The following is a 24,481-nucleotide window of genomic DNA, read 5'->3' on the forward strand; positions in this document are numbered from 1 at the left end:
CAATAGTTACCCTGAATGTGAATGGGCTAAATGCCCCTGTAAAAAGACACAGGGTATCAGAATGGATAAAAAAACAAAACCCATCTATATGTTGCCTCCAAGAAACTCATTTTAAGCCCGAAGACACCTCCAGATTTAAAGTGAGGGGGTGGAAAAGAATTTATCATGCTAATGGACATCAGAAGAAAGCAGGAGTGGCAATCCTTATATCAGATCAATTAGATTTTAAGCCAAAGACTATAATAAGAGATGAGGAAGGACACTATATCATACTCAAAGGGTCTGTCCAACAAGAAGATCTAACAATTTTAAATATCTATGCTCCCAACGTGGGAGCAGCCAACTATATAAACCAATTAATAACAAAATCAAAGAAACACATCAACAATAATACAATAATAGTAGGGGACTTTAACACTCCCCTCGCTGAAATGGACAGATCATCCAAGCAAAAGATCAGCAAGGAAATAAAGGCCTTAAACGACACACTGGACCAGATGGACATCACAGATATATTCAGAACATTTCATCCCAAAGCAACAGAATACACATTCTTCTCTAGTGCACATGGAACATTCTCCAGAATAGATCACATCCTCGGTCCTAAATCAGGACTCAACCGGTATCAAAAGATTGGGATCATTCCCTGCATATTTTCAGACCACAATGCTCTAAAGCTAGAACTCAACCACAAGAGGAAGTTTGAAAAGAACCCAAATACATGGAGACTAAACAGCATCCTTCTAAAGAATGAATGTGTCAACCGGGAAATTAAAGAAGAATTGAAAAAAATCATGGAAACAAATGATAATGAAAATACAACGGTTCAAAATCTGTGGGACACAACAAAGGCAGTCCTGAGAGGAAAATATATAGCGGTACAAGCCTTTCTCAAGAAACAAGAAAGGTCTCAGGTACACAACCTAACCCTACACCTAAAGGAGCTGGAGAAAGAACAAGAAAGAAACCCTAAGCCCAGCAGGAGAAGAGAAATCATAAAGATCAGAGCAGAAATCAATGAAATAGAAACCAAAAAAAAAATAGAACAAATCAATGAAAGTAGGAGCTGGTTCTTTGAAAGAATTAATAAAATTGATAAACCCCTGGCCCGACTTATCAAAAAGAAAAGAGAAGGGACCCAAATAAATAAAATCATGAATGAAAAAGGAGAGATCACAACTAACACCAAAGAAATACAAACTATTATAAGAACATACTATGAGCAACTCTACGCCAACAAATTTGACAATCTGGAAGAAATGGATGCATTCCTAGAAACATATAAACTACCACAACTGAACCAGGAAGAAATAGAAAGCCTGAACAGACCCATAACCAGTACGGAGATTGAAACAGTCATTAAAAATCTCCAAACAAACAAAAGCCCAGGGCCAGACGGCTTCCCGGGGGAATTCAACCAAACATTTAAAGAAGAACTAATTCCTATTTTCCTGAAACTGTTCCAAAAAATAGAAATGGAAGGAAAACTTCCAAACTCATTTTATGAGGCCAGCATCACCTTGATCCCAAAACCAGACAAGGATCCCATCAAAAAAGAGAGCTATAGACCAATATCCTTGATGAACACAGATGTGAAAATACTCAACAAAATACTAGCCAATAGGATTCAACAGTACATTAAAAGGATTATTCACCACGACCAAGTGGGATTTATTCCAGGGCTGCAAGGTTGGTTCAACATCCGCAAATCAGTCAATGTGATACAACACATCAATAAAAGAAAGAACAAGAACCATATGATACTCTCCATAGATGCTGAAAAAGCATTTGACAAAGTACAGCATCCCTTCCTGATCAAAACTCTTCAAAGTGTAGGGATAGAGGGCACATACCTCAATATCATCAAAGCCATCTATGAAAAACCCACCGCAAATATCATTCTCAATGGAGAAAAACTGAAAGCTTTTCCGCTAAGGTCAGGAACACGGCAGGGATGTCCATTATCACCACTGCTATTCAACATAGTACTAGAGGTCCTAGCCTCAGCAATCAGACAACAAAAGGAAATTAAAGGCATCCAAATCGGCAAAGAAGAAGTCAAATTATCACTCTTCGCAGATGACATGATACTATATGTGGAAAACCCAAAAGACTCCACTCCAAAACTGCTAGAACTTATACAGGAATTCAGTAAAGTGTCAGGATATAAAATCAATGCACAGAAATCAGTTGCATTTCTCTACACCAACAGCAAGACAGAAGAAAGAGAAATTAAGGAGTCCATCTCATTTACAATTGCACCCAAAACCATAAGATACCTAGGAATAAACCTAACCAAAGAGGCACAGAATCTATACTCAGAAAACTATAAAGTACTCATGAAAGAAATTGAGGAAGACACAAAGAAATGGAAAAATGTTCCATGCTCCTGGATTGGAAGAATAAATATTGTGAAAATGTCTATGCTACCTAAAGCAATCTACACATTTAATGCAATTCCTATCAAGGTACCATCCATCTTTTTCAAAGAAATGGAACAAATAATTCTAAAATTTATATGGAACCAGAAAAGACCTCGAATAGCCAAAGGGATATTGAAAAAGAAAGCCAACGTTGGTGGCATCACAATTCCGGACTTCAAGCTCTATTACAAAGCTGTCATCATCAAGACAGCATGGTACTGGCACAAAAACAGACACATAAATCAATGGAACAGAATAGAGAGCCCAGAAATAGACCCTCAACTCTACAGTCAACTAATCTTCGACAAAGCCGGAAAGAATGTCCAATGGAAAAAAGACAGCCTCTTCAATAAATGGTGCTGGGAAAATTGGACAGCCACATGCAGAAAAATGAAATTGGACTATTTCCTTACACCACACACAAAAATAGACTCAAAATGGATGAAGGACCTCAATGTGCAAAAGGAATCCATCAAAATCCTTGAGGAGAACACAGGCAGCAACCTCTTCGACCTCAGCCGCAGCAACATCTTCCTAGGAACAACGCCAAAGGCAAGGGAAGCAAGGGCAAAAATGAACTACTGGGATTTCATCAAGATCAAAATCTTTTGCACAGCAAAGGAAATAGTTAACAAAATCAAAAGACAACTGACAGAATGGGAGAAGATATTTGCAAACGACATATCAGATAAAGGACTAGTGTCCAGAATCTATAAAGAACTTAGCAAACTCAACACCCAAAGAACAAATAATCCAATCAAGAAATGGGCAGAGGACATGAACAGACATTTCTGCAAAGAAGACATCCAGATAGCCAACAGACACATGAAAAAGTGCTCCATATCACTCGGCATCAGGGAAATACAAATCAAAACCACAATGAGATATCACCTCACACCAGTCAGAATGGCTAAAATCAACAAGTCAGGAAATGACAGATGCTGGTGAGGATGCGGAGAAAGGGGAACCCTCCTACACTGTTGGTGGGAATGCAAGCTGGTGCAGCCACTCTGGAAAACAGCATGGAGGTTCCTCAAAATGTTGAAAATAGAACTGCCCTATGACCCAGCAATTGCACTATTGGGTATTTACCCTAAGGATACAAACGTAGTGATCCAAAGGGGCACATGCACCCGAATGTTTATAGCAGCAATGTCCACAATAGCCAAACTATGGAAAGAACCTAGATGTCCATCAACAGATGAATGGATCAAGAGGATGTGGTATATATACACAATGGAATACTATGCAGCCATCAAAAGAAATGAAATCTTGCCATTTGCGACAACATGGATGGAACTAGAGCGTATCATGCTTAGCGAAATAAGTCAAGCAGAGAAAGACAACTATCATATGATCTCCCTGATATGAGGAAGTGGTGATGCAACATGGGGGCTTAAGTGGGTAGGAGAAGAATAAATGAAACAAGATGGGATTGGGAGGGAGACAAACCATAAGTGACTCTTAATCTCACAAAACAAACTGAGGGTTGCTGGGGGGAGGGGGTTTGGGAGAAGGGGGGTGGGATTATGGACATTGGGGAGGGTATGTGCTTTGGTGAGTGCTGTGAAGTGTGTAAACCTGGTGATTCACAGACCTGTACCCCTGGGGATAAAAATATATGTTTATAAAAAATAAAAAATTAAAAAAAAAGAAAGATATATGCACCCCTATGTTCGCTGCAGCATATAGACAGTAGCCAAGACATGGAAGGAACCCAAGTGCCCATTGACAGGTGAATAAAAAGATGCGTGTGTGTGTGCAATGAAATACTACTCAGCCATAGAAAAAGAGTAAGAGCTTGCCATTTGCAACAGCATAGATGGACCTAGAGGGTATTAAGTGAAAGAAGTCAGGCAGAGAAAGACAAGTACCATGACTTCACTTACATGTGGAATCTCAAAAAACAAACAAAAACAGAAACAGAGTCATAAATGCAGAGAACAAAATTAACGGTTGCTGGAGGAGAGACGGTGGAATGAGAGAATGTGTATGTGTGAAACAGGTGAAGAGGATTAAGAGGTACACACTTGCAATTATAAAATCAGTCAGTCACAGAGATGAAAAGTACAGCACAGAGAATAGTTATTAATATTGTATGGTGAAAGATGACAACTACATTTAATATGGTAAGCACTGAATGATGTATCAGGAATCACTATGTTGCACACCTGAAACTAATATAACCTTGTATGTCAACTATTTCAATAATTATTTTTTTAAGTCAACAAGAGGAAGTTTCTCTAAGGAAGAAAACCTATTCCAGAAATTTTACTTAGCCTCTTTGACCAGTTTTGGGCCTTGTGCCCTATGCCTTAGCTGAGAGACTAAGAAACTGAGTAACTGGCATTTTCAGCCTCTATTATGGGAGGCAGTATTTGCTAAGGAGGAGGAAAGAGAGGCTATTGAACTGGTAACCAGTTGGGTCTGCCAGAAACCTCAATGTCTCAAAATAGAATATCCATCTAGTATAATTCTGTGCTGCTAATGTAAATGATAATATGGGTAAAAGGTACATTATATGAGAGGGGCAAAAAAGGCACAAAAAGTTTGATATACAAACTTTTGATTTGATACACAAAGTTTATATTATAAAGTTTGATACACAAAGAATATACACCAAATTTTAACTATGGTTATCTCTTTGGGGACAGGATTAGAGGGGTATTTTTACCTTCTTTGTATTTTTGTATTATCTACTATTTTTAATTAACAAATTGTTTTTATAGTAAGTGACTGTTTTCAGTTTTTAAAAATGATATAATTTAAAGAGAAACATTACATCCTATGAAAATATTAATATTCTTTGGCTCAGGTTGGAAGAAGAAAATTGAGCAGTCAAAAAATGAACAAGACATTTTAATCCAAATTTATTTTGCATTACTGTCATAAAGAAGGGGGGAAAAAAGAGAAAGAGAGAGACAAAACAGAAATCAAGCAAAACAGTCACTGGAGGACTTTAAACTGGAAAAATAAAAATGTTTTGTTAAGAGATGATGATACAACCAAAAGCATTAAAGAAAGGGTTGTTGCAACTTAATATACTAGAGGTATTGCTCTATGGATTTCTTCACTTATGAGAATGCCTTCACTCTTGCCAAGATCAGCTTTATGCTGGCCACAAAAATTAAAATAGTCTAAGCGAAGAAGGAAAATACTCTTATTTTAGAGAAAATAATTCACAGTTTTAACAGCATGATGATATCTGCCAATATTTTCATGTTTGGTTAAAACAAATGGCTAACAATTTTCTTGATTCTTTGAACCTTTTAAATAATTTAATCATATAAATTTTATGTATAAATACTTCTCACTGCAAGAACTTCAAACCACCAAGAAAAAGTCAAAATGAAATTCCCGTTTCATTGCCTCCAATAATCCTTGCCTTTTTTTTTTCCTCTCCAAAGAGATAACCACTGTTAAATTTGGGATTTATATCTTCAGCTATTTTCTATATATTCAGATTTTTTAAAACCTCAATTAAACCATGCTAATACATATTATTATGTCAGGAGTTTTTAAAAACATAATATGTCTCGTGTGTATGTCTATGTTATTATATTAGGTCTTAATTTTTTTTAAATCAACTAACCAAACTATTTAAACAGTTTTCTTTTGATGGACATTTTGATTATCCCAAGTACTTTGTTTTTATTTAAAAAAACTGCTGCATTGAACATTTTGTACACCCAATTTTGTTTCTGTTCATAGTATCAATTCTGTTCATAGTATCAACTCATAGAAGTAAAATTGCTAACTTTAAAAATATATATATTTTAAATTTGAAGATAATGACACACTGCCCTCCAAAAAGTCTGTACCAATTTCACACTCTCACCAGTGGGGTTTGAAAATGCCTATTCTTTCTCATTTTCAGCAGCACTTAACATCAACATATGTAGGATAATATCATTGTTGCTTATATAAATTCATATTTCTGTGAGTAATAGGTTAAATTTCTCTACGTGTTTACTGAGATAAACACATACTAATAACAATACCTTGGATTTATATTGGGTTATTATTTCCTGAGAACACATGGGTTGATCCCTAATTATATTAGCCATATTCATCTTTACTTTATAGAAATATGCTCTCTCAGGTATTTTATATTTTTTAATTATAAAAAAAAAATTTGTGGGGTTCCCAGGTGGCTCAATGGGTTAAAAACTCAGCCTTCAGCTCAGGTCATGATCCCAGGGTCTGGGATCGAGCCCCACATAGGGCTCTTTGATCGGCGGGGAGCCTGCTTCCCCTCTCTGCCTGCCACTCTGCCTACTTGTGATCTCTCTCTCTATGTCAAATAAATAAATAAATAAATAAATAAATAAATAAAATCTTAAAAAAAATTTGTATATTAATGGTAGTAAATTTTGAAGTGCAGAAGCATAAAGAGTAAGGGAAAAATAACCTATAACCCTACCACCTTTAGACAATAGATTACTTTTTCATATTCTATGGTATACAATTACATATGTATATAACATGTATATGTAGTATATAAAATAGCTACATTATATGTATATCTGGAGAGAAGACATTTGTTTTTAAAATTGAGATCGCACTGTATATATTTCATATTCTTTGTTTTGTATATTATAAATACTATATTATGTTTTTATATTAATTAGTCTTCAAATTATGGCTGTCATGTGGTATCACAAATTTAGGAGCCAGGCCTTTATTTTATGTTGAACTTATAAATTATTTAATTATTTTTAAATTTAAAATAAGAACTGCTAAATATCCTTATAGGTAAGATTTTATATTCCTCCCCATTTCCCTCATATAAATTATGATAAGAGAAATTGTTGGCTAGGGTATAAACAAAAATTTTTAAGTATGGGGATTTCTATTTATACTTTAAACTATGTGTATATGTATCCATGTTTTAATAATTATTACTCCCACTAGTGATGTTTTAGAGTGCTCATATTTATATATCCGTGAAATAATAGGTATAAAACATGGTTTAATCTTTTATAATTTAACAGATTAAAACTGTTGTTTAATTGGCATTCCTATAACTACAACTGATATTGGACATTTTATCATATGTGTTAGAGCTTAGTCATTTGTATTTATTCTTCACTGAATTCCCTAAAATATTCTCTGTCCACTTTTCAATTCAGTTGCCTACATTTGCATACTGATTTATAAAATCTTTATAAAGAGTGATATTTATCTCTGGTTTCTTTTATTTTTTGACATTTACTTCTTTAATAAATCTGCCATACATATAATGTACAGATTTAACTTAAGCAAACCATGTGACAATATAACTGGAAAACAAATATTGAAAAAAATGACCTACTTTAGAAATTTTGAAATATAAATGAGCAATATGCATTCTATTGTGGCATTTTCAAATTATTAGAAATGACCATCAATAGCCAAAATTATAAAAAAATTCCTTTTTGAATGTCCCAGAATCAAGTTACATTAGTATTAGGAAGCTCTGTAAGAAAGTTTTCAGTATATTAATGAAATATATGAGTATATATTCTTTTAAGCCTGAAGTTTAAGTTCCAGAGTAAGAATATTCAAATGATGCTTTTTTGGACTTCAACAAGATAGTTAAGTATTCTGTGCTTCCTTTTCCTCAATTATAGTAATAGAGATGAGTAATAATGCTACCTATCTTATAGGGTTTTAAAAATAATTATGTATTTATGTAAAGCACTTAGCATTATGCTAAGTCAGAATAAAACTGTTACTCCATAGGATCATAATAATGACTATTTTAGAATTATTTTTAAAACTTAAAAAGGAATTTCTCTATCATTAAAAATTATAACAAACAAAAAGCAGTTTTACATAGTCTAGCTTCTTTGGGAAACTCCGTTAAGTCAGTTTATGTTTGATGAAAGCCTGCAGTGTATTGGTCTTTCGAGAAAACCCGAGTTATCTTTGAAGTGTTGGTGACTCAGATTGATGTGTTTCTTCCTCTTTGGTGTTCATTCTTAGCCCTTGGACAATTGAAACAGAAAAGACATGGCCTGAGGGCATTCTTTTCCACAATGGTGCTTCCATGGATTTGACCCAGGCCGTGCATATGGCTCCCAGTAGGCGGATTTTATTTAAATGAATGAGATTGTTCTATGTTTAATTCATGACGCAAGAATTTAAAAGCACATTGATAGGGTAGATCAAAACATAACGAGGACCATATTTCTATAAACTGAAGATTGCCCCTTAGAAAGTTGATACACAAAATACCAAAATGCATAATTAAAAAAATCCTCATATTTAGAGCTGTACACAAATACCAAAGGTTAATGAACTGCTTTTGAATTTCCACCACTACTTTGTAAGTTTTGTTTCTGTTCATAACTGACAAGGCTTCATGCACAATTTAAAATCATGTTTTCAGAAGAAAGAGGATGGAAGCATCATGCTTGAGAATCTGGCAGCCTACCTAGACTTTCAAGTGCTCTGCTTCCCCAGTCCATTACATGGAAGAAGGTAGTTAGCTTGAAGAGAGGAAAGAAAACACAACATGAAAGTCTTCTCACAAAAACACATCTGAGAAAGCTCAAATGAGTAAATAATAGAAAACAGCCAACAGTCAGAGGCTTGGGGTTGATCACTTGGATTGTTTTTCTTTCCTCTCCCTCCTACTGCCTGTCTTTTGGTCAGTTCTTTGCTCCTTGGCACCTCTAAGAGAGGGGGTGTGTGTGTAGGGTCAGACAGGGGAAGGGAGAGGATCATCAGTCAATTTTGTATCTTACTAGTCACTTAGAGAAAGGTTACATTAAAACAGAAGACAATGAGGATTAGGGATTATCTGTGACTTTCAAAGACCATTGTTCCTCCATTATTATGAAAACTCAACAGTGGGCGCAGACTGACTCTATTTTTTTCATGCACGTGGGGAATGTGAATTCAGTAAGCATTCCCATATAGTCCAGAATTCACAACTCTGGAAGAAAAGTAACGTACAGAAATACTATTCTCTTAAAAACAACAACAACAAAAAACCCAGCAATGGGTCAGACACAATTAGGGAAAGCCGAAGTCTAGCTGTTTTCAGGATTTATCCAATATTAGTAACATTGTGGTTTTGGAATGACCATATAAAATGTGCGTTCAGAGGTGTTTTTCCATTTAATGCACTAACTTCTAAAAGTTTGCTATGTTATCCATATGTTTCTAGTTTGTGTACACTGAATATTTCAAAACTGCCATTTTGTAAGAGCTATTTGATGTTCAAGAAGGCTTTTTTGTTGTTGTTAGAAAGCAGAAATCATGATTTGTAGAGGGAACTTTTACAAGTTTGAAAAGATTGCTTTTGGGGTTTTGCTTCACTTCCTTCCCCTTGATGTCTTTTAGAGAAAAAAATGTATTCCTCTCTCTGATACTGAAAAGATTCTTCATGCTCAAAATAGAGAAACAGAGCAGGAGATAGGGTTGGGAGGTGAGGGCTCTGCTGTCTTTATGAACTGCTACTGTTCAAAATCAACTCATCCAACTCCTTTAAAGCACAGCTTCAGCAATGAAAGATGTTTAAATAGTGATAATGGATTGCAAATAAAGGGACTCTTATCTTTGGAATTTTGAAGTAGACACCAGGAAGCAGTGCAAATTTAGTTTAAGGCTTACCCCCAAAGCTGAACTTTCATCTTTCGTAAGTCAGTCTGTGCTTATGTGTTTCAGGAATATATAACAGAGCTTTAGAAGCCTGGTTAATCACATATAAAAATAAAACTTACAGTATTTTCTATAAAAACAAGGACTTTGAAGTGACGATGATGATGATGATGATGATGATGATTTTTATTTTTATTTTTCCCAGAAGCTCAGTGTCAGGTAAATGAGGGAAAGAGGTGATAGGAACACATACATGGGTCATGGATCGCAGAATGATAAATCTTACTCCATCCATTAATTCCTTCATCCACTCACTCATGTTTGTCATGATGAGCACTGGGTGATGTATGAAACTGTTAAATCACTGTACTGTATACCACTCATGTTTGTCATGATGAGCACTGGGTGATGTATGAAACTGTTAAATCACTGTACTGTATACCTGAAAGTAATATAACAGTGTATGTTAACTATACTACAATTAAAATATACATACATACATATATATGGTAAAAATAAATAAATAAATAGCCCCACATTTTGCTGTAGCTAAACCAGTGGCCCAAAGCCAATTCTTTCATCTCTGATTGATATAACATTTCACCCTTCCATCAATCAATCAATCAATCAATAAATCACTCTTTTATGGAGTTCTCAATATTTTTCACAAGTCAGATTTTGTTACCGCTGCTCATCTGCTCAACTTGGATTCCCAGGACACAGCATCCCACCAGCTTTGCCAATGGGACTCTGACCTGTTGGTTCTGGACACCACTCTTCAGGCTCCTTGGTCCCCCAATCTGGCTCAGAGACTCTGTCCTGCCCTGCTAAGCCCTTCTGTTCTAGTCTACATTCAGCTCAGTGCTGCACGGACAGCAATCTGGCTTTCTCCTTCCTAGAAATGGGTTTCCTCCATCAAAAGTTTCTGATACTCTCAGTGCCCTACTTTTACTCTTTCATGGGCAAACTCTCTTAACATATAACCAGGGCCAATGAGATTGTATTTCTTCCTTCTAATTTCTCAACCAGGGTCATTTTTCATACCAGAGATGCCTTCTTTTGAAGACCTATTGTACATTTCCCTTAACACCCTATTTATTTACTTCTAAACTTTCAGAAACCTCACTCATAATTGTAGTATTTATTTTTACCTTCTTTGCTGTCTAAATAGACTTTGGGCCTCATGAAAAGTGGGAACATACTGATTGTATTTATTTTTGGATCCTCTGCATTTTGCATAGTTCCTGGCATGCAATAACTATTAAATATATATGTGCTAAATAAATTCATTTGTTCATTGACCCATCCAACCATGTATCCATCCATCCAAGAATTATTGAGCCAAATGTTGTGCTAGGTAAGAGAGAAGTTATGACAGACCCAGGGGAAAATAATTAGGGCCAAGTGGGCCTCTTGATGTCCTTCAAATCACACTTCACTGGCAGCAGCTTACACCACTTGTGCAGGCTAGCCCTGGATAAAGGTTAGAGGGGTGAAGCATGAGCAAGGACAGAACTCACAAATCATTGGCTCCTGACACTTGCAACAACTTTGAAATCCTTTAAAACTGTTACCTTCAATTTCAAGGCTCTAGTACTCACCCTGCTAAGAAGTCGTTTGACACTCTAACCCTGTAACTACTTCCCCCCTCGATTCAGAGCAATTGGCAGATCTTGGGATTGATGGTCTAGAAACTGGGGAGAAAGTCCCCAGGTCAGTGTCCTAAGGCTCTGGAATTACCTCCCACCCAAGCTCTACTTTCTTCTACACAGGGCAACATGCCAAAAGAGACCCCTTTCCTACTGCAGTCCATCAGTGACAGATGAATACCCAAAACTTCACTGTTTTCCAGGCTTGTCTTTCCCTCTTTCTGCAACTGGGCTATAACTGCTTTAATAGCTGGAAAGTGTCCTGTCTAAAAATCTAAGTGCTAATTTCAACCTTAGGACAAGCTAGAAAAAGAAACTATAAAAAAGAGAGAGATTAAATTAACTAATGTCTTCTCATGCTATGTTACTTATACACAACAGTGGCTTTCAGGTTATGTACCAGAATATCAAATGATTTGACACAGTGAAAAATATAAAATGTACTAGTTTCTCTTGCTAGTACAATTAAATATATTCAGCATAAAATAAGTTTAATTGTTACATATTAACCAAGGTGATACCTTATTTTTTAAATGAAACTTTAGCTATAATTCTCAGAAACTATGTCAGTTATCATTTATCTCTTATAAAGTATTACTAAGCTTTTCAGCTTCATAAAATGTTATGTAGCTGTTTGTACCAATTAATTCTCATTTTAATTTTTTGTACCCCTATACAACTATTCTCATTTTAGAGATACAATGAGAGAAACAAAACTGTTTTAATAGATTTGAATGAAATTACAGAATATAAATTTGGTAAACAAGGCTTAAGACCCCCAAATCCTGAAGTCTTAATTCAACTACTCACCAAATATGTAAAATCTTTTTTATAGCATGCATAATGCAACAAAATTCACATAATTCTACCATTTGTTTTTGCCCAAAGAGAAAGTGTCTAGACATGTCAGTGGTGAAAAAGAAAGGAGGCTAATCTATAGGTTTCAATCTTTAAAAAATGGTTCATTGTTGGAGTTTGATTCTTATGTTGTCTCCAAGTTATTTCAAGTGCTGCTGTGTGATTTTTCAAAAGTCATAAAAAACAACTAAATATAAGTCATATTAATATTTTAAAAAGCATTGTTTGGTATGCATTTATTCTAAATTCAACAAGAATTTCTTTAGTTTCTTAGGTATTATCTCACCTAAATATTATTCAATTAAAGTGATAGGTTTTTAAAAAATATGTACCACATATATTCAGTACAAAAAATATAAAACTATGTAAAGTATAAAGTACATAAAAATATAAAACAGATGAAAATGAAAAACTATGTAAAAATTTGAATGCAGATATGCAAGTGAAAGAAAAACTATAGTTATTAAGATTTGAACAATCTTTTGAATGAAAATCAAAGCACAATGGAATCAGCAAGTGGATTCCTACTGAATAATAAAGAAATATATACCAATTTATATATGTTATCATGCTTTTTTTTGTTATGATGCTTATATTGGCTATTTTAAAATAATCTAACTCAAATTGGTAAAAGCAATTAGGAAATACATCAGCTCAGATGATTCAAAGTTCAAAGCCAAGACCAACTTCAAAATTACTAGATACAACTACTTGGATATGTAATCAAGACCCCATAATCGTTTTCTCTCTTCTTTCTCACATTTACAGTTAGACTTCATCCTAAAGCTAGTTTTCCTTGGTCGTCTGGTGGTGAGAGTCACTAGAGAGAACTACATGCTTCCTCGTATATGATAGATCAGAAATTCCCCACCTTGACATTACAGAGACCAAAATCATTTTGGGCCAAATAATTCTTGTGCTGTCCTGTTTCCCCTAGAATGTTTAGCATCATCCTTGGCCTCTGCTCACTAGATGCCAGTAGTATTCCCCAAACCGTAACAATCGACAATGTCTCCAGACATGGTCAAACATCCCTTGGGAGGCAAAATCGCCCACAGTTAAGAACCACTGCTATAGGGAAAGGCTCTCTAGGTGATTATGGGGGAAATTTTTCCAGAAGCCCTTGGGAAACATTGTCTCAGACTAAACTAACATAAATTACATGGCCATATCTAAGCCAATCATGAAGATTAGGAAAATTTTCATTAGAATTATATCTCAATAAAACTGGGGGAAAGGGTGAAAAAAAGAAATACTCTCATGGGGACTAATTGGGTCAAATTCATAGTAACAGAGAAGAAGTCAGTTTCCCTTCAATCCTGGGGGCTATATAAGGGAAGATGGATTCCTAAACAAAACCAGAATTCCATTAGTGAGAAATAAAGGATTCAGAGTAGGCAATCAACAACATTCACAAAACAGTTTCTCAGAACAAACAATATTGACTCTGATATGTACATTAAAAGAAATCATTCAGGTAGATCTTCATAGACAAAATACTGAGAATTGTGGTTAAAACATTTATTTAAATCTTTATTTAAATGCTAGGCCACTAGGCACAAGTGATAAGGTGATAAACAAGATGGATTTCCTGCCTCCATGACACTTAATGGAAGACACACTTAAGAGAGGTCATTACAAAAATTATGTAAGTATTGCCATCAGATACGATGAGCTTATTACCCACACTTCCTAAGAAAGAAAGGCGGCCTCTCTAAGGTTTGCCTGCCTTATTCACTCTATTCCCAGTAGATGGGAAATTGGATGGCTCATAGAAGATTCTTATAAATATTTATTGAATGAATGAATAAATAGATGCCAAAATGTTAAGATCCTACTCTGCATCAGGCAGTGTTCTAAGTTTTATGGATAAAGCAGTGAACAAATTAGTGAAAAGTAAGAGACAACAATCAGATAAATAGATGTGACCAATGTGTAAAACCAGTGTGGCCTGTGCCATAACTAAGAATATAAGTATTTTTCTGTTTCACTCCTTCTTCCTTATGTAGTGGAAGAAGGAAAGTTTAGCCAGCCTGGATGACGCAGCATATGACCCTTCCATTAACTCAGGTAATTCAGCCTAGGTGACTTTAAGCTGTGAATAGAGTTTTAACCCAAGCATAGTGGGATCAGTTTAAGGTAATTACTGAAACTTGAAATTTGACTTAGCATGAACTCTTCTCCGCTGCCTCCCTCAGAACAACTTCAGGCTGGAAGACAAAGTCCTGATTCCTCTGCTTTCCCTACCTCCCGTCCTGTGATTCTTTGTAGCTATCTTGTCCCTGACTCAGGTAAAAGTAAAAACTAACAAAGATGAATGTCTGTGGAACATTATTGCGACTAGAGTGAAGTGAGTGAGGTATTTGCCTCAGAGGCAAAATTAAAACAAAAACACAGGAAGCAAGATAAATAACATTTAGTGAGTAATAAATATTAATTATAGCAGTGTTATTAAATATTATGCTAATATTAATGTGAAATTATTTTAACAAAATATTTTTATGTTTTTATTTTTATTGTTTTTAAAGACTTTATTTACTTGAAAGAGAGAGTATAAGAGGGGAGAGTAGGAGAGAGAGAGTATCAGAGGGTGAAGCAGACTCCCCACTGAGCAGGGAGCCCAATGCAGGACTTGATCCTGGGACTCCAGGATCATGACCTGAGCTGAAGGCAGTTGCTTAACCAACTGAGCCACCCAGGCACCCAACAAAATATTTTAAAATCAAAAATAATTTTTAAAAATCAATAATGAACAAAGTATCATCAACAAAGAAAAAATTTTAAATAAAGATAGTATTGGTGATATTGCCTTGGTGAACCATGCTGGAGCCTATGGAAAAAAGAAAATTATTAGTAATGTTCAGTCAAGGCAGTGAGTCTTGTGAAAGATGGATGGATTTTAGGTGTATCTTGTATGTAGAACAGTAGTGATTGGGGATTGACTAGATGTGGTGAGATATATAGTGACTCCAATTTTTGGGAAAGGAATGCAGAAGGATAAGCAGGTTTGGTAGTGAAAGTTAATTCAGAAAAAAAAAATAATAGTCAAGTTGAAATTATAGGACCTGAAAATGTTCCATCTGATCAGGATGCCCAAAACAGCCTTGATACATGGGTATAGGGCTTATGATAATATCCTTAAAAGCATTAATTGCTCTGTCGGGAACCCTCAATAGACTCTAAAGGGAGAATAGTCAATAGGGTCAATTCTTCAGGATCTGGTGGGAAGAAGTAAGGGAGGCCCCAAAACAATGGAATCCAATTACAAAGCTTCTGGGAGTCCACTTTGATTCAGACTAAAAAGCAGATTAAAATTCAGATTAAAAAACAGACTAGGTAAAGAAATGAATGGACTACATGTCTTTACAATTATTTCCCATTCAGACTGTTTCATTCAAGCAACCCTTTGACAAAAATTAAACAGGAGATAGGTTGAGGTTATCACCTTTGGAACAGGGTGAGAGTTCAGGCATTTGCGTTGCAGATTACAGGCAGAGAGAAAAATCAAATGACTAGACAGTTTTTGTTTTTAGTTTCTTTTTTTAAACGTTACCGGAGTCTAACTAAACTTTTTGCCAAGGCTCTCATATGAATAGATATTGAGGTAGCTATGGCTGTGATACATTTCGTTGCAAAGTTTTTAAACAAGTGAGAGAGTTTTCTCTCTCATGACTAAAGAAAAATCGCAATTCTCTTAACAACAAAATACCTGGTTATAGACAATGATGAAAGCAGCGCACCCTTAAGAGGGTTAGTTGCAATATGCTGTAAAGTACTAAATGGATTTACTAAATATACAGACAAGATAGTGATAGTAAATTAAATTTATTGGAAATAGTGTAAAGAATTCTGTTTTACAGAAATCGATCTTAAGCCATTCTATCTGACAACTGTTAGGTAACAGAAGCTCTGATTGATGATAAATTAATAACAAAAATTCATGCATAAATCATGAATCAGGGCATATCGGGGAGGAGACACACATTTTAAAATGTGATAAAATCAACATCTTAAAACATCAATCAGTTTCAGAAATTATTTGTAGTTTGATTTTTCCTTTGCAATTTTTATAGATTATATAAATTAATGTATAAATGATCACAAATTTACTCGAGATGCAATGTGATATCACTGTATCACAAATAATTAATAATTATATCAAAAGCTAATCTTCATCATGGCTTGTTTAAAGTTTCATAACTGGGAAGATGTGACTAACAACTTTTAATTCTTTTCTTTATACCTCTAGGGGTATAAACTCTCAATATAATTAAAAGTCAAATAAAACCTCTTTCAGTATTTTAATTGGCCCTATTAGCATTTGGTGTTGAACTACAGATTTTAATTACCATACACATTAATTAATGAACCACAGAGATGAATTCACAGATGAATTATTTCTTTGGAAACTTACTGTTTTGTTTAGTGTCAAGTACCTGCATTAAAGGTAATTTTCCAAAAGAACTGTTAGCTTTTTTAAACAATTTCCTTTGTTAATCTCTTTGTCAAATCTTTTTTAGATTGTCTTTTCAATATTTAAATATTTTCAGGCTATGAATAATAAGCGATATGTGAGGCACTTTGAACTGACTCTTAGTGATTCAAAAGCAATTTATGGGAGGGAGACAAACCATAAGTGACTCTTAATCTCACAAAACAAACTGAGGGTTGCTGGGGGGAGGGGGTTTGGGAGAAGGGGGTTGGATTATGGACAGTGGGGAGGGTATGTGCTTTGGTGAGTGCTGTGAAGTGTGTAAACCTGGTGAGTCACAGACCTGTACCCCTGGGGATAAAAACATGTATTTATAAAAAATAAAAAATTAAAAAAAAGCAATTTATTTCCCAATAATACATAAAATATATATTGGAAGGGAAGTTTTAGAATGGAAAATTTTCAACTCATAAATCCATATAACTAAGATGAAGTACTGATTATCACAGGATTATAGCAAACCTCTGAACTTGAAAAATCTAACACAATCATGTAAAATTTATGGAAAAGTATTAGCATTTAGGTAATCATTCAACCCAAACATCAACATTCTCTTCAAAAGGAGAATGTTCTAGAAACCTCTTTTTTGTGAGTAGGAAATGAAAACCAAAATCCACACTGACTTAGATATTCTGGCCAGTAAAGTAAGATGTAAAACAGAAATAAGAAGTAGAACTTTTGAATGGGGTAAGATAAAGTTACTGTTTGCAAACTGTTCAGAAATTCATTCATTCATACTGACTATTTCAGGCACTGTTCAAGCTGATGGAAATACAATGATAAATTTGACAGATAAGGACTAAGAATCCTCTTGTCTTTAAGCTTCTCTATTCTGTGATTCACTATTAGTTCTCCACTAAGTGCCGTACTGCTCTATGGGACCTCTATATGAATAAAGATAACGGAGACCAGAAATAATAGGGGCATAAACAACAAAGGATGTTATTTCTTTTGCACGTAGAAGTCCAGACACAGCTGTGTAGATCACTAAAGGAAGCTCTGCTCAACAAGGTCTTAAGAATCCGGACTGTTTACAGTTTTCTGCCCCATCATTCTTTTTAAATAACCCTCTTTTTTCATGGTCTTAGAGCTCAAGCTATCACATATAAATTTCAAAGAAGAAGATAGAGAAGGAAGGGAAGAAAAAACAGAAAGCACAAGTCTACAGTCTTAAAAAACAATTCCCAGAAGCTGCTACATCATGTTTCTTACTAGCTTCCCATTCATCAGAATTTAGCTACAGAGCTTGTTTTGTCTGAAAAAGAGACTGAAAAATATAAACTTTTCTTTGTTTTGTATTTCTTATAGGACAGCTAGGAATCCAGCAAAAAAACAAAAAAAAAAAAAAAAATGAAGATTGTAATTCAGAGAAAGTGGGTTACTGGGGTAGATAATTAGCAGTCTCATTCACATAAAGCAACCATAAGAGCATCTTAACATTGACCTCTGAGGTGGCATACAATGCTTCCCACCCCAAGTGCCCATCTGACCACTAAATTGCAAAGGAAGTATAATTCAACTGCAAATACAAACTTAAATCTTAGAAAGTTTTTGGCTACCTTATTTGCTAATGGAAGAGAAGTCTATGACTAGCCACTGGATATGAGAGGAGATTTGAAGAAAGTAAAAGGTATGATGGTCATTTTCCACAGAGCTGCCATTCTTTATATTTTATCAAACCGGTTACAGTTCATATTATAAACATCTTTGAACACCCTAAGGAGATAATCATAGAATACAGGCCTAAAATATACTGCTTATAACCTCTGAGTGGTTGCTAAACTACATGGTTGTCAAATCTAGTTTTCACTGCCTTGATAAGGAATGTAGTTGCATCATTGCAAACTGGCATAATTTAAAGACATACTACAAAAGCAGCAGTACTAAAATTAGTTGCTTGTGTGTGATACTGTTTACCATGATTATATGGTAAAGTGTACATTGACATGTCCTACAGGAGGGGTTATGTCTAAAACTTTTTCTCAGAGACTAAAACTTTAGAACAAGACTATTCATTTTGAATGATATGCAGTGAAAGAACCCAATAACTTCTAACACTATCTAGGCTTGGGTGTAGAGTCAACTAAGATTTCTTTTAGTGACATTCCAGTCTAAGTGAAAACCATTGATTATTTTATAAAATGAACTTGAAACCTTTCAAAGACCATACTCAAATTTCCCATCATAGAGTTTTGTATATCAGATCAAGTGTGTGAGTTTATTAAGGTATTTTCCATTGCCAGAAAAGGTTTACTTTACCCATTAAAACCCCACTCAAATGAGTATCAAATATCTTGTGTGTCCTGTTACATGATATAATTTAAGTCTGAAAATGTCCATGCTTTGCTTTAAACCAGAAAGTTAAAAACTTTCTCAATAGATGAAATAGAGTATATCACTGATAAAGTGAAGGTGATCCAGTAAAGGGTCATGACTTAGCCCTTTCTAGATAATGGGGAGAAAAAGCAAAAAAAATAAAAAATAAAAAAAAATAAAAAGCCAAAAACAAAACAAAAAAACCCAAAAAAACAAAAAAAAACCTTGTCTTCTCCTATATTATGTAGCATCAATAATCTAGCTTATTTTAATTTTAACACATCAAATCTCTTTAGAAATTTAAAGCCAACCCGTCCACATACATAGTACTGAGTAGCCATGGTGGGTTCTCCATTCAATGTAATTATTAGAGTTATTTAACAATTGTGTGCAACCATGTACTAAACACTGAGGGAGACATAAATGAATAAGATGTAATCCCTATTTTTAAAGAGCTAACAGTTCAGGACAGGAAGGAGTACAACTAGAAAATACAACAATTCTGACTCAAAATCCCTATGACTAATGCCACAATAAAAAGCTAAATGAGGAAAGATCACATTTTAAAATAAGTAAAAAAGCTCGTAAGATGAAGGCAGCATTTGAAAAAATATCTTCAATGGTAGGTAGACACAGGAAGAAGGGCTTTAGGGGGATTCTGTAAGATGGGGAAAGGAGGGATCTATTTAAGATATAGTAAGTTGTCAGGTTCTTTGCCCATACAGTACGGGAAGGAGCAACGTGAAGAAAGGATGGACAGGTAAATTGCTACCAAACACATGAAGGGAACTGATGAGGGAGTGAGGAAAATTACTTAACTTATAATCAAGAGGTAGCCATTATAGATTTTTGTGAAGAGGAAGCCATGGCAGATCTGGACTTTGGGGAGAATAATCTAGCATCAGGGTGTCAGGTAGATTGGAAAGAAAGGATTTAGAGGCCATTGTTAAACACGTGCTACAACACCAGGAACATCCTGGTTATTCATGCAGAACTGAGACAAGTGAGAAAAGGGCAGTATTCACCTTTGCCAAATCTCTTCTCTTTGGAAGTATGGCTTCCAACCTTAGTATTCTAATTCAAGCGTTCTTCAATCTAGAAATCTCTCCAGATCAATTTTTTCCTACCCCCCATCATTTCTGCTCCCAGGAAGAGAATTTAGTATCTGTCCACATATAAATGTTACATTTCCTCAAACATACTGTGAACATCCTCTGCGCAACTGAGATAAAGGGGGCTGCTGGCAGCCAGAGTGTATCTTACCTCATCAAAGAAAAGCTCCAAATCATTCAGGGGAATCAAGTCTGACCAGGAAATATCTGAAGGACATGTTATTTTCTCTGTTCAACAAGATGAGAAAAGTTAGGAGATGGAGCAGATATGGTCTGTGACTGTGAATTTGATCAGGTGGCTTCAATTCTAAACTACTTAAACATAAGCTATTTAAACAACAGCAGCATTTTAAATTATATTATTCTATAGTGGGAAGGGAGGGCCTTGGTGGGGTGGGGTGTTGAGAAAGACAGTTTTCCCTAGAATCTTGTAAAAATGATAATTACATCCAGCAAGGTGAATAAAATTGTTCTGTCTCTGCAAAGTGGTATGTAGATGTTTACCTTCTGACCTCAGGTCATTTACTAGCAATTTCAACTTCATAGCATCTTCAAAAGACTGAAACACCACAACACAATTTTCCTTTTAAAAAAAAATATATATATATTTTATTTTTAACTAATCTCCACACTCAACAAGGGGCTTGAGCTTAAAACCCTGAGATCAAGAGTTGCATGTTCTACCGAGTAATCCAGCCAGGCACCCGAACGACTTCCCTTTTTATGTGAGATGTGAATGAAACAGATACTTGTTTTTGATATAAGAAGGAAGGTTTAGACTTTTTTTTTTTAAGTCAGAGAAAATAAAGCAAAATATGCAGCAAGGATTATTAAATCAAATCTGATGGAAAATAGTCATTATTTTATCTTCTCTAGGTAACTCCCTTTCCACAATTTTATCATTTTCCATGACAAGTGTATTTAGTTGAGCATAATGTAAGCTTTTCAAACTAAAAGAACTACAGCTGCTTTCTTTAGACAACATCAACAAAATCTGATGAAAGAACTAGAAAAAAATGGGCACATGAGTGTCTGTGTTCTCTTGTTTGTGATGATACCAAGTTGCTTAGTAATTACATGACATTCAACTGAATTTGGTATTGGCCTAGGATGAACCAATGGATTTGATGACACAATGAGCTAATCTGGAGTGGCAATTTCCATGCTTCTCTATTTAGTGACTTGAAGAAAATAATAAAAACATAGTGCAATACTTACTGATACATAACAAAATTACTTAAATATTCAGTACAAAAGATAAAATTAAAAAGACTAAAGGCTTTTGAGGGTATAAATAAAATAGCAGTCCATATGTACATGGCATAGGAAGAAAAGATGAAATGACATGTGGCTCATACAAACTAGGAACTTGGGATCCAGTCTAGAAGCTTGCATTCTGTTCACCTAACAACAGACAGTTGAGGCCAGGCAGGGATAAAATACTGGACTCTGTCACTAACCATAAAACTTCTTCTTTGGAGTTTTAGCTCTTCCTTCAGAGCTCCTGAATTAATAGAGCTTTGTTTCTATCAGACAAAGTTGTAAAACTGCCTGAAGATAACAGTTCTCTCAAAATGAAGGGAAAAGAATCCTGCTTCTGGAATTACTTGATGTGTTCAATTCTTTGTACTAAAGGAAAATACATATCTTTCACTTCTCTTCTAACATGGAAGGTTTAGTAAGTATCGTAAGCCAGAAGTAATTCATAAATTAATTATTAATATATTTTCTAGGTCTAAAAATCAGTCCCCCGCCCTCATTCTGCCATGGATGTAAGTGAAAATAGAGGGAGAGAGAGAAAATATGCAAAGACCCTGGAAGAGAACTTTAACATAACCAAAGTTTTAGGTTATTTCAAACCTTTTCTTGGGAATGGAAAAGATCAAATATCTAGGTTTAGGGGTGCCTGGGTGGCTCAGTGGGTTAAGCCGCTGCCTTCGGCTCAGGTCATGATCTCAGGGTCCTGGGATCGAGTCCCGCATCGGGTTCTCTGCTCTGCGGGGAGCCTGCTTCCTTCTCTCTCTCTCTGCCTACTTGTGATCTCTCTGTGTCAAATGAATAAATAAAATATTTAAAAAAAAATATCTAGGTTTAGTTAATTTCAGAAGGTTCATAAGGAAAAGTTTCTTAGTTGCCATTATAAGCATGCCATGCTTTCCACTTCTATGTCAACCACTATGCTAAGTACTTCACATGCATGACTAGGTTTATTATCTGCAACACTTATATGCTAATATGTACCCATTTTACAGATGAAGAAGAATCTTAGGTTTAGATAGGATAAAACAGGAGCCAAAATTTCAAATTGGTTTGTTTGACTCATATTCCAAGTGCCATTAACCATGAAGCTTTTACAGAATTCATACCTTAATTGGTTTTGCATATTGATTATTGCTCATGGCTTCTAGTAGTTTATTTCATAAGCAATTATTCACCTGACATGGCAGCTGAAATTATTTGTCTACAATTATTCATAGGCAAAAATAGGACTTTTTCCTCTGATTGCTAACATTGGACATAATGCCTGTGATAAGCAGTCAAAGGAAAACACCTGGGCTTTGCTTAGTCCCAGTCCAAATATATAAAAAAGTTTTTAATCCCTGGCAGAATTAGTCATGAACTATAAATGGTATAACCCATGAGTTCTTAATGAATGAATGGATAAACAGGTAGAGAGAGAAAGGAAAAAAAAAAATAAAAAAGGAAGCAAGCAAGGAAGGAAGCAGGTTGCCAACGTTTTGTTTGGGGAAGAAATCAGTAAGTTTTAATACTATGATTGTCTCTGTCCAAGCAAACATCACAAGTTCACTGTTAGTTATTAGTGTCTCCTCCATTTACTTGACTTTCCATTCATAAACTTGGTACAGTACATTGTTAAAGCCATGTACAATCAGGTGGAGAAGAAAAGCCTCAGTTTCACACACTTTCAGATACCTAAAACTGTTCTTGTCAACTCTGGAGGAACTGGGAATTGGCCCAAAACTTTTGTTATCAATCTGTCACTTACATCATCATTCATACGTGGTCCATGGGGAATGAATCACTAGATATTTGGTTTAGAAATGTCCTTTCATTACATAAGAGCACACAAGTAGACCACAATTTAAGTTTGTCTTAATACTTTTTAGCTCTAGAAATATGCCCATCAAAGTAAAAACATACAGATATGTACCAAACCCCTAGGAAACCAATCATTTAAAAAACAGATCTAATATGGAAATTATATTTATTCATATTCCTTCTAACATTTATACTTATTAATTCATAAATGAGAACATGTAAAAATTATCTTTGAATGTTTAATTTTTCACATCCCACCAGAATATTTCTTCCCTTTGGAATTTTTCTAAAGATAGTCATAAATTCTGACATTTCTATTTTGTTAATGCTTATAGAAATAGCAAGACAATGATTTACTTTATTTTGATAGGGACAATATGATGTTACATATTATTGGATATAATTTTTAAAATTTTTCTATTATATATCAAGAATCTTAGAAATGTATGGAAAGGTAAAGAGTATATCCCTTATTTATCTAGTAGCTTCCAGAATTTCTCACTGTGAGTAAAAAAAATTGTCTTTTCTTTTCTTGTCAAACAACAATGGAAGCAGTATTAGTCACAGTTTGCATGGAAATCTGCCAATAAAAGAAAGCTAAGTAACATTTCTTCCATGTCTAATAAAAATGTCCTGTGGCCTTTTGTGAGGACATAAAGTATGACTCCAGATACCCACTAAAACAAAGTAAAATTGGAGGAAAGCAGAGAAACAGACAGTAAAGTCTCACTTTTTCTGTACCACTTACAAGTATCCTAAAGCCATGTTGAAGAATAAGCAAAATGTGACTTCAGTGTCTCTGTCAATCCTCTCTTGAGCTACGAAAAGGAAAGAAAACCTCCTTCCCCATCATAAGTGTACAAAAGAGGAGTCTTGCTGGTAAGGTTAGCATCTGTCAATATCAGGCATGGTACAATAGCAAAGCTGCTCTTTGAATTGTTTGCTTAATGAGATCTCCCAGTGAATGGAGTGTATCTGCAG

At 34.9% G+C, this 24,481-nt stretch overlaps 1 protein-coding gene across 3 annotated transcripts in view; it reads right to left on the minus strand.

Annotated features, from left to right (window-relative positions):
• ANGPT1 (angiopoietin 1) overlaps window positions 1-24,481 on the minus strand; it is a 249,404-nt gene that overhangs the window by 146,451 nt on the left and 78,472 nt on the right. Inside the window, exon 1 of one of the 3 annotated variants that reach the window (XM_032315589.1) lies at window positions 10,267-10,351. The exons of the other annotated variants lie outside the window; for them this stretch is intronic. Within the exon in view, the coding sequence (XP_032171480.1) occupies window positions 10,267-10,341 (75 nt within the window). The 5' untranslated portion in view covers window positions 10,342-10,351. Of the gene's footprint in view, window positions 1-10,266; window positions 10,352-24,481 lie in introns of those variants that run through there. 3 annotated transcript variants of the gene reach the window in all.

Source organism: Mustela erminea, chromosome 16, assembly GCF_009829155.1.
Source record: "Mustela erminea isolate mMusErm1 chromosome 16, mMusErm1.Pri, whole genome shotgun sequence".
In the NCBI taxonomy this organism is placed as follows: Eukaryota; Metazoa; Chordata; class Mammalia; order Carnivora; family Mustelidae; genus Mustela; species Mustela erminea.